This window comes from Podarcis liolepis (genome assembly GCF_965112155.1).
Source record: "Podarcis liolepis genome assembly, chromosome: 1".
Taxonomy (NCBI): domain Eukaryota; kingdom Metazoa; phylum Chordata; class Lepidosauria; order Squamata; family Lacertidae; genus Podarcis; species Podarcis liolepis.
In genome coordinates this window covers 112,600,981-112,612,286 of record NC_139554.1, presented here as the reverse complement: position 1 = coordinate 112,612,286, position 11,306 = coordinate 112,600,981, and the positions used below count along the sequence as shown (strand labels likewise).

At 47.7% G+C, this 11,306-nt stretch overlaps 1 protein-coding gene across 5 annotated transcripts in view; it reads left to right on the top strand.

Moving 5' to 3' along the window:
• The first annotated feature begins 5,368 nt into the window (after positions 1-5,368).
• Positions 5,369-11,306, top strand: part of ITPRID2 (ITPR interacting domain containing 2) — a 67,741-nt gene continuing 61,803 nt past the window's right edge. Inside the window, exons 1-3 of one of the 5 annotated variants that reach the window (XM_083495888.1) lie at positions 5,369-6,300; positions 7,312-7,575; positions 8,527-8,572. In XM_083495888.1, the coding sequence (XP_083352014.1) occupies positions 7,389-7,575; positions 8,527-8,572 (233 nt within the window). In that variant the 5' untranslated portion in view covers positions 5,369-6,300; positions 7,312-7,388. Of the gene's footprint in view, positions 7,576-8,523; positions 8,573-11,306 lie in introns of all 5 variants that reach the window. The other 4 variants (XM_083495885.1, XM_083495887.1, XM_083495886.1 and 1 more) reach the window with 4 other exon arrangements.

Below are 11,306 nucleotides of genomic sequence, written 5' to 3'. Positions count from 1 at the left end.
ACGTTTAAAGTAGTATCACACTACTTAGAATAGTTCTGGCTTCCCCCAAAGAATCCTGGTAACTGTAGTTTGCTAGGGGTGGTGTGAACTAAGGGTTATTAGGAGTTAGGGACGCGGGTGGCACTGTGGTCTAAACCACTGAGCCTCTTGGGCTTGCTGATCAGAAGGACGGTGGTTTGAATCCCCATGACGGAGTTAGCTCCCATCGCTCTGTCCCAGCTCCTGCCAACCTAGCAGTTCAAAAGCATGCCAGTGGCAGGAAGGTAGATGGCATTTCCATGTGCTCTGGTTTCCATCATGGTGTTTCATTGCATCAGAAGTGGTTTAGTCATGCTGGCCTCATGACCTGGAAAGCTGTCTGCGGATAAACGCCAGCTCCCTTGGCCTGAAAGCGAGATAAGCACCACAACCCCATAGTCGGCTTTGACTGGACCTAACCGCCCAGGGGTCCTTTACCTGTTAGGAGTTCCTTGGGAAGAGGCACTGGCTCTAAACCACTCTGGGAATGGTAACTCTGTGAGGGGAATAGGGTTCTCCTAACAACGCTCAAGGGACGCGGGTGGCGCTGTGGGTTAAACCACAGAACCTAGGACTTGCCGATCAGAAGGTCGGGGGTTCGAATCCCCGCGACGGGGTGAGCTCCTGTTGCTTGGTCCCTACTCCTGCCAACCGAGCAGTTCAAAAGCACATCAAAGTGCAAGTAGATAAATAGGTACCACTCCAGCAGGAAGGTAAACAGCTTTTCCGTGCGCTGCTCTGGTTCACCAGAAGCGGCTTAGTCATGCTGGCCACATGACCCGGAAGCTGTACGCCAGCTCCCTCGGCCAATAAAGCAAGATGAGCGCTGCAACTCCAGAGTCAGTCACAATTGGACCTAATGGTCAGGGGTCCTTTAACAACTCTCAGCGCCCTTAACAAACTACAGGCACCATGAATGTTGAAATTGTTATGATACTGCTTAGAATGCACAGTACAGATGGTGCCTCTGTGTATCTCTTGGCTCTTCATCAAACTACCAACACACATTGATACTGTTGCCTAGATAGATTTTCTGTAAATAAAGTATATCTATGGCTTTTGTTTAAGAATTTGTTAGTTTCCAAATCAGCCAATTCAAGCTAAGAACAAAGAGTCTGGTAGCACTTTACAAGTGAACAGATTTTGTATGAGTGTGTGCAGTATTAGATTTAATGGATGGGGATTGTTTCAATATTCCAAATGTTAGCAGCTGCTTGGATTACGATTGCAAAAAAACTCAGAAAAGCCCAACAGCCCTGTCAGTTGATGACAGGCTGAAGAGGACCTGGAATTTTACAGTAATGAATAAAATTACGAAGTTATATATAGTTATGGGAGGCTAGAAGTCAGGCAACTGAGATACTTCAAAAGATTTGGACACTGTTTGGAATCAAAAGCATATTGAGGGAATGTTTATTATGTAAATAGTAAGCACCATATGATTTGTATTGATATTGTAAACAGAATTAAGTAATAATAATAAATATTTGAATTGTTTAAATAGACAGAATATGGAACACAGATTTTATTTATAAATTATTACGGTTCTTGGTTGCATTCCAGTCTCATGCTTTTCTAAACGAAGGGTTTCTAAATGAAATTTCAGATCCCCAAGGATTTAAAAACAAACGTTCAAATTCTGAAGCGGAATATTTAAATAGTGAAATATACTCAGAGTCAAGTGTGAATTTCATGCTCTTTATTCAGCTCATAGTAGCAATGAATGGATCTTTTCCCCAAACATCTAGCTATATATACATTATTTACACAATGGGCCTGCGTCATTGGCTGCTCCTGTAGGCCAATCAGGTTGCGGATTCACGTCCTCCAGAAGCCTGATTGGCTGCTCCTGCAGGCCAATCATGTTGCTGATTCACTTCATCCAGAAGCCTGATTGGCTGCTCCTGCAGGCCAGTCAGGCTACTGATTCACTTCCACCTGGAGCAGGATTGGGTGGCTCCTGCGGACCAATCAGACTACTGCATTCTGGATCCTATTGTTCTAGGATTCAGCTCAGTACATAACAAATAGGTTGCCCAAAGCCAGGATCCAACCATGCAGGGTGAACTGCCACCCAAAGTGGCTGCAGTACAACACGGATGTAGTAATTATCAAGTTCATTCCAGTGGATTAAGAAGGTTTCAGGCTAAATGTATGAGCTGAAGACCTGCTAGGCAGGGTGAGGTCATCACCCCAGGCAGCAGATTTGGGGTGTCACAAAAGGGCAACACACTGTTAGTTATTGATAATTATTGTACTTCTGCTACCAGGGAGGGGGAGAGGGGATTGTGGGAGTTTGTGTCTCAGTAGCCGCAATAACGTGGAGAGTCTTAAGAACCTATTTGGGGTTTCCATTTGCTGCTCCACCTCAGGCAGAGCTTTCTCTCTTACCCCTAGTTGCCTGGGATCTCTCTGTTCTCTGAAAGTGCTAGAACTAAAACGTGCAGGAGACACACTCCAAGAATTAATGGGGTGTTTTGCTATAACACCCACCCATTACTGTACATTTCCCATCCAAAGCCATAAGAATTCTCTCTCACGGTGTTGATATTTATGGTTCCTTTTGCGGTTGTTGCTAGCTCTTGGGATTCTTAAAATATCTATGGCTGCCCCCTCAGTCGGATTGATTGCCCTTATTGAATTTGTCTGGTTTTCTTCTTCTAAATAATAGCCATGGGGCCAGGTTCAGTGGGGTGCAAGGGTACCAACTTGAATAAAATATTGGGGGCAAATAAGCCCCACCCCACATAATCAACCACACACCTCCATTTGAATGGCATTGCCCATCAACTTTGGGGGGTGGTCACCACAAATATTTTGGGGGCGGGGTGAAAAGACCTCAGCCTCTAGAGGTTAGCTGCTAGGGTGGAGTGTAAGTGTTAGACATAGATCTTCATTGCTGCCAAGTTGTTGTGGACACTGTCAGATATTTAACTTGGGACTTATCATAAGAAATCAGTTATATTATGATGGTAATGTTGGTTTGGAAGTCCCAGGTGTCAGACGTAAGCAGCATTTATTCTCTAACGGAATCTGATCATGTACCTCAAAGTCCATGGAGGGTACTAGATTGGGCAAATGGGTTTCTGGGCTTGCTTCATTTTCCTCAGTGGTTGCACATATGCATGTTGTAACAGTTGTCTAAGGATGTGCTTGGCTAGCAATTGCAGAATACTCTGCCTTTTATCTCAGGACCGAAGATCCCTCAGCGAAACCTTTCATCCTCTGGTTGTTGACTGGTGAAGTCAGTTGTCTCAAACACCACTCGCCACACCTCTGAATGAAAGCAATTGTCTTCCTGACAGAAGTGACACAATAGTCTCTTGCCAGCTAAATAGTTCTCATATTTCCCTTGCAAACAGAGCAACTATGTAAAGGCTGCCAGCAAAATGGCTGGGGATCTTCTGAAAGTGAGGGGACGGCAAACACGCACAAACGAGGCCTATTATTGTGTGGGTGAAGTAGAGAAAAATAATTCCAAGTCCTCACAGCTGAAGGGCCTTTGGATGCTCAGGGTGAAATGAAGCACACATTTGTTTTCATGTCCCCACCCAACTGCCTCTATTTCTATCGTTGTAGATTGGGGTGGACGACACCCCTAAACCCTATAAATCAATAAGTGGTTGAATTTTGATTATTTGGGATGTGAAGGGAGAAATACGAACTGCAGAGGAATTCCTGAGCCAGCCTATGCTTTGGTTGTTATCACCAAGTGTTCATAGGCCTTAAGCCTCATTTCTGCCCTGATCTGGCTTTTCAGAAAGTACTAGCTACTTTAATCTGCTTAACTGCAAGTCTTAGAAATATTAAAAGTGTCGCAAATGAATTCAAATAAGTATCTAGAAAGGTTCTCATTGCCAGCAGTTTTATGGAGCGCTGACATAAAACCCAGAAGAGGATTATCAAACTTTTGCCCTATGCAGAAGAAGCCAGAATGACTCAGGCAAAACTGTGACACTCATTCCCCCTTATTTAAAAATAAATAAATCAATTTGTTCTCTTTGTGGAGTCAGCCGCTCTGTAGACTAGCTTGAGATATTTTGTTGCATAGAGCACAGCATCAAGGCAGGGGTTTTCAACCAGTGTGCCGTGGCACCCTGGGGTGCCTTGAATGCTGGTCAGGGGTGCCGTGGGCAACACTGGCCTCCGTCCCTCCTTCCTTCCCTCCCTCCTCTGATGCCCTCTTGCACCTCTGCCTCCCAAAGACTTGCACAGCTGTTTGTTGCAGCAGCCCTGGCTACAAGCTCCCCAGGCAAATGGCGCCTCCTGGTTGCCAGGAGCTGAGGCAGCCTCAGAGTAAGCAAGCGGGTGAGGGAGCCCAGCCAGCTAGTCCACCAGCCCTTGGGTTGGGAATGGACAGACAAGTGGGAGGCACTGGCCTTTATTGTGCTTGCTGTGTCAAAGGCCTGCCTGGGAGCTGAGTGCCCAGGGCTGAAAGGGAGCCTTTTCACCATGCAGGCCTGGCAGCACCCGCTGCTGCCACCCAAGGTAAGGTGTTGGCCACACATTCACCTTTGACCATTCTCCGTTGGGCCACTAAGGCTGGAGGCATCCTCTTTCCAGGTATGTGAGGAGGTACCTCACTTTGGGATGGGGGGGGGCAGGCAGCTCAGAGACTTGAGAGGCAGCACAGGCTGCCCGGAGGACTCCCAAGGAGAGGGGAGAGAAGGCGGAGATAGCACTGCACAAGCGAGGGTGTTCAAAAAAGGGTGAGGGGATGCCAGCTCTGCAGGCAAGGGGGGGCATAACTGGACTCCTGAGCCCCACAGGGGTGCCACAAAAAGAATGTAGTTGGTCAAGGGGGCCGTGCACCCAAAAAGGTTGAAAACCTCTGCTTTAAGACATTTCAGGGGCCCTGCCCCCCCCATTTTGGAAACCTTTGGAAATCTAAGAAACTGTCATAGCCACCACAAAATACAGTACAGTGGCACCTTGGGTTACAGACGCTTCAGGTTACATACACTTCAGGTTACAGACTCCGCTAACCCAGAAATAGTGCTTCAGGTTAAGAACTTTGCTTCAGGATGAGAAAAGAAATCGTGCTCCAGCGGTGCGGCGGCAGCAGGAGGCCCCATTAGCTAAAGTGGTGCTTCATGTTAAGAACAGTTTCAGGTTAAGAACGGACCTCTGGAACGAATTAAGTAGTTAACACAAGGTACCACTGTACTCATTTCATAGATGAAAAACTAACAATGCTCAGGACCTCCCCCCCCCCCACACAAAGCAGGCAAAACAAGGAAAAACTCCACCTCAAAGTCCACCTCTGTTTGATGTTTTAATTTGCCCAGAGTGTCTATGGCAACCCAGTCAGATGCGTGACATAACAACATCAACAACAACCCCAGAGAGGCAATCCTGAAGCAAAGAACCCCCACAAGTTTATTTATTTCATAATATTTCTACACTGCTTGATTGTAATGTGGGGTAAGGTTGGGGAGACAAAAAAAACCAAAATCAAGCAGGGGGGATTACAATAGTTTAAAACAAGTGTTCCCAAGCTTGGGTCTCCAGCTGAAGGTCTCCCCATTCATGCTCTGGGTTACTGTTGTCTTCCAAAGTTTTACAGCCAAGTTTCAGCCATCTACACCCCAGTCACACCTATGAAACTCAAGTCACACGGTTACTGTTGCAATGTCACCATCACGTTTTTTACTTGATGTTATCTTCTGGCCGGCCCTTTCGGAGACTCCCATGGAAAGTACTGTACTTCGAATCAGTCCATAAGCAACACACCCACCCTAGTTTTGTTTGAATCAGGTGACTGACTAAGCCCGGGTGCGGATAGCTCAGCTGGTAGAACATGAGACTCTTAACTCTCAGGATTCCAGGTTCGAGCCCCACATTGGGCAAAAAAGATGTCTGCATTGCAGGGGCTTGGAATAGATGAACCTCGTGGTCCTTTCCAACTCAACCGGGAGAGCGTGAGACTTAATCACAGGGTCGTGGGTTCGAGGCTCAAATGGGTCAAAAAAAGATTTCTGAATTGCAGCGGTTTGGACTAGGTGACCCTCGCGGTCCCTTCCAACGCTGCAATTCTATGATCCCTCCGGCCACTACAAGCACCCTTGTCCCAGCCCCAGGCTTTGTTTATTTTTCAAGCGACACCGCCAGCAGGAGGAGATGAGCGCGCCTCTCGCCTCGGGTCCCCATCACGTGGGCCGCTGCCGGAGCAGTAGTCAAACTCTCCTCCCGACAGCTGCGGTATGAGGAAGTCGGGGAGAGGCGCGCTCGCCTCGCTGTTCTCCTGATCCCGAGAGCAGCGAGGGCGGAGAAGACGAGGACGTGAGTACCGCGCTGTCCTTGGAGTGCGGGTGTGTGAGGAGGGATTTGGCAGGGTCCCTTCCTCCTCCTGATCGCGGTGGAGGCGCCCGGGGGAGGGGACCTTCCTTGGCAGCCGTGGCTTCCCCTCCCCTGGGTTAGGACACCGCGCCTTCTTAAGTGCCCTCTTCCCCCTTGTCACCACCGGGACGCTGGAGGAGGAGGAGCCGGATCCTGCCTCCCAACACTGCCTGCAGTCCCCTCCCCAGGGAAAGTGGGGTGGTGGGGGGGAGAGACAGCAGGAGAGAGAGGAACACCCTGATTGATGATATAAACTCTCCTGTTTCCGTGTTCTTCGCGTCCGATCAGGCTCGGGCGGGCCTGCTTTCGCCTCTGCCGGTAATGCCGCTTCATTCCTCGGCTGCTTGCTAGTCCCGGGCGCGGCGGGCGCAGCAACTCTCGGGTGGCGTCGTGGGGAAGTTTGGGGCGGCTTCGCTGGCGGGCGAAGGGCGGCTGCAGAATTTCGCAGCGGCCGGGAGCTACCAAACGCAGAGTCAGTTTCCCTCCTTCCTGCCTCCTCCCCCGGCGGCTTTGCTTGTTGCTACTAGGTTGCAACTGGAGAGGCGGAGGCACGCTTTCAAGATTTTTTTGTTTTATAGCCCTGGGAGTCGAGGGGGAGGAGTAAATGCTGGGTCGTCTTGGTCATGCAGCCGGGGACGGGGTTGCTGCTGGGTGCCTGTGGCCAGATGTGCTGCTGCTGGGCAGCTGTGGGGTGGCCCCCTCGATTCCAGTGGCTCCCAGAGGAGCGGATGCGCTAGATCGGGGGCGCCCAGCGACTCTGCCGCCGCCGCCGCCGCTGCCTCCTCCTCCTCCTGCGCAACTTTTGCGCAAGTCGCCCATCGCCACCGACTTGGCGCGTAATTGCGCACGGCTCCTGCTGGTGGTGGTGCTGCTGCTGCTTCCCGCAGCTCGACTCGATCGCGCGCAAAAACGAGCTCTCCTCCGGACCTTTTCTTTCTTTCCTCCTTGCTGTAGGTTGGAGGCGTTCTTCAGCAGCCGGGTGAGGGCGGGCGAGCGAGTCACCGAGAGCGAGAAGCGACTAAGGGCTCCCGATGGAGGAGGAAGAGGTGGCTTCGGTGCGCGACGAGTGGCAAGGGGTCGCTCAAAGGAGAAAGGCCTGGGCCAAAAGCAGAGACTCTTGGCAAGCGTCGGAGGCGGAGCGGCTCTCTCCAGAGGCAGCTGAGCCGGCGCCGGAGCAGGAGATCGCCGGGGGGAAATTGCCTTTGGCTACCGAAGGAGGTTTGTCTTATTAGCCTCATGGTTTTCTCTCTCTTTGGCTACCCAAGAGACACTCGGAGGAGTCATGTGGCACCTGAAAGGTTAACGATTGATTGTCGCATCAGCATCTGCGGGCTAGAGGCTGTTGCTTGGGTGTCTGATGACGACCACAAAAACTGATGCCAAGATAGAGAAATGCCTTTCAGGTTTCACAGGAATCTTATTTTGATGAGCAAATAACTGTTGGGGGTGGCAGTGGCGTAGCCTGGGGTGTGCAGGGGGGGAGGGCCGCACCGGGCGCAACATCGGGGGGGGGGGTGCGCTCGCACTCGCAGCTCTCTGCCCCTAGGGCAGAGGGGGCGCAAATTACTTGCCTTGCCCCGGGTGCTGACAACCCACGCTACGCCACTGGGGGGTGGAACTGAACTTTATGGCTGCTATCCTAAACTGCCATACCGAGCTCTGAAGCTCTTTCTTCCTACTGCAATATCACACTTTCTTTTCACTAGAAAGAAAATCCTAATGAGCTCACCATGCTGTTCTAGGCATGTTTACTGGCTGAGTTGAATGCAATATTATAACTTTTAGGCAGCAATCCTAATCTCGTTTACCAGCTCTGTTGAATTTGGTAGGGCGTGCTTCTGAGTAGGCTTGTAAATTTAGTAAAAAAAATATAAATTGTTTTTTGGTTTAGCCTGCAAAATTCCCAATTGTACCCTTGTTGTTCATACTTTTGCTTTGTCCTTGAACGTTTTAAAGAAACTGTTGGGAGCTTGGCTTCCCTTCTAGAAACTGTTGATATTGTGCCTTAGCTGGTCTACATATCATTTAGTTCAGTAGGATTTTTGAAAGCCAGCAGGAAAGATGCCTCGGCAAATGGCTACTTTTATCATTCATCAATGATAACTTCTTGCTTCTCCCCATTTCCCTTTTGTTTCTCTCTGCCCTTTCCCACCTCTCCCCATTCAGCAGGCTCTATTCCAAATGAAAAGATTGCAATATGGCTTAAAGATTGTAGGTAAGTACTTCTTGTACAGAATGATGCAGTTGTTCAATATATCTGCTCCATCCTGAATCTTGAAGATATCTAGAACCTCTCTGGCCCTGAGGCTTTTTAGAAATACCAATTGCAAATTGGTTTCCCCTTAGCTTCTTTTTGCCTCCCAAAATGTGTTTTAGTAGTAAATCACATGAATTGCAATGGATTTTCTCTCCGTGTTTCGACCATAATTCAACACATCCTTTAATCCTTTGCATGCTTTCTTTGGGCTTCCTTCTGAGTAAATTTGCATAGAATTAGACAAAAGTTGGGCATGCATTTAAACTCACTGATCTATAAGGAAATTCAAGCCCTCTTTATTTTGTGCTGGAATAGGCTGTGGCCAGAATATTTTGTGTGCGAGAGACAGAGATGAATGGAAGACTGCTCTTTCGGCTAAAGTTTATTATGTTGTTCAGGAAATAGCAGCTGTTCTTTGGGACGGCAGGTCCTGTTGTTGTAAAGACACAACCCATAGTGCATAGACCGGGGTGTTGTCTGAAAATATAACTGCATACCAGAAACAAAGGGAAAGTTCCATGCTGTCTCGGCTTTGTGATCTCAGCTGCGATCTTAAATGCATTTAGGATGTACCGGGAAGTAAGCCGTGTTGCAACCGGTTGGATTTCCTCCCATGTTTGTAAACAAGTTTTAAATCCACTGCTGCTCCAACTGCAAACCTGATTTAGCCTGAAGTCTTATTATTTATTAGAGAGGAGTGTTGAAACCAATTCAGCTTTTGGATCAGGGTTTCTCACATAGTGGGCTATGGGCGACTTTCTCCTCGTTGTCTTGCATTGCCTCCTAGCTGATCTCGTAGGCTTTTGGTTGGATTGATGCCAGTTTGAGCAACGCCTTGCATGCTGAGTAAAGGTAGCCAGAGGACTCAGAGAAATTGGGTGTGCATGTGTTTGGAATGAAGTAAGAAAGGCGATTCCGACTCAACATCAGGAAGAACTTTCTGACAGTAGGAGCTGTTCGACAGTGGAACAGTCTCCCTCAGGAGGTTGTGGACTCTGCTTGGAGGTTTTTAAGCGAAAGTTGGATGGTCATTTGTCATGGCTGCTTTAGCTGAGATTCTTGCATTGCAGGGGGTTGGACTAGATGACCCTTCCAACGCTACAATTCTATGATTCTAAGGCAGGGGTCACCAACCTAAGGCCTGTGGGCCGGATGCGGCTCAATCGCCTTCTCAATCTGGCCCATGGATGGTCGGGAATCTACATGTTTTTACATGAGTAGAATGTGTCCTTTTCTTTAAAATGCATCTCTGGGATATTTGTGGGGCTTGTCTGGTGTTTTTACATGAGTAGAATGTGTGCTTTTCTTTAAAATGCATCTCTGGGTTGTTTGTGGGACATAGGAATTCGTTCATTCCCCCCCAAAAATATAGTCCGGCCTACCACATGGTCTGAGGGACGGTGGACCGGCCCCCTGCTGAAAAAGGTTGCTGACCCCTGTTCTAAGGGCCAAAGGTAGCATTGAAGGGAAATGGAAAGTGAGATCAAAACTAGTATTTAATAGTAATAATAATAATCAAATAAACAAAATGGGAATAGAAAATAGAGAGATAAGAGAGGAATGCTGTCGCTGGAGGAAGAAGGGAATGTAACAGGACCAGGGAGGAGGGATAAAAGAAATTGGCAGTTTTGGGGTATGGGATAAGGTATAAGAGGAATGTGAAAGGAAACTGGGAAAAGAAATGACAGGAAATGGGTAAAAATACTCTAAGAGGCAAGTGGGGGGGGGGAGAGAAAAGGAAAATGGAAAAGAAGAAGCCTCTTAATCAGCAAATTTTGCCTAAAGTAGGGAAGCCAAGTCACAATTCCTCCAGAGCAAATGGCTGCAACTTACGTTGAAGAAAGCTGAGCTGTGGAACTCCTTGCCACAAGGAAACTGCTGTGTCAAAGAATGTAGCAATTTCCAAAGATAGATTAGATATCAATAGAACATGATGCCTGTATTTGCCAGCTGGTTTTGCCAAACTCTGCCTCCACCCACCTCCATTTTGTGACTGGCTCTGCCACTGTCCTACCATTTTGTGTTTGGTGGGTCTCGTGAGTTTTCAGCTGTCTTAAGTGGGCCCTGGGGCTAGAAAGTTTGAGAACCCTTGTTCTGGATAAATGTGTTTTAGATAACACAGTGTACCATCTGGAGATATTTACAACACTTCATTCAGTTTTCCAGAGAGGTGAATTTAAATTAGAATAATGTATAGGTCACTTAACACTGGTTCACTCTCAGTTGCACTTCCTCAATGTAAACTACCTCACAGGGTTTTTGGCAGGATATAAATGGACACCCATCTATGCTAACCCAAGGTTCCATAGAAGAAGAATGGGATGGAAATTACTTTTATAATACCCCTTTTCTCTAGCTATGTACTTCATAATTTTTTTGTTTTTAAGGCAAAATTAAAAACAAGAGGATTTTAAAAACATGATCATAGCAGATCAGGATAAGCCACAGGAAGTATAGCAATTCTTTTGTGTAGGGCATTTTTTTTTTGGGGGGGGTGACAGTTAATTTGTAACATAAACATACTTTTTGCTGCCTCTGTGGGTCCTATCCAACTTTTATCATACTCTGAATCGAGCATTGAAATGAATGGACTTACATAATTTAAATGATTTAATGTTAGTGGATCTACTGAGCATGATGGTGGAGATCAATCGGTCTTCCAAATGACACACAGTCCGTTTTCTGCCTTTCC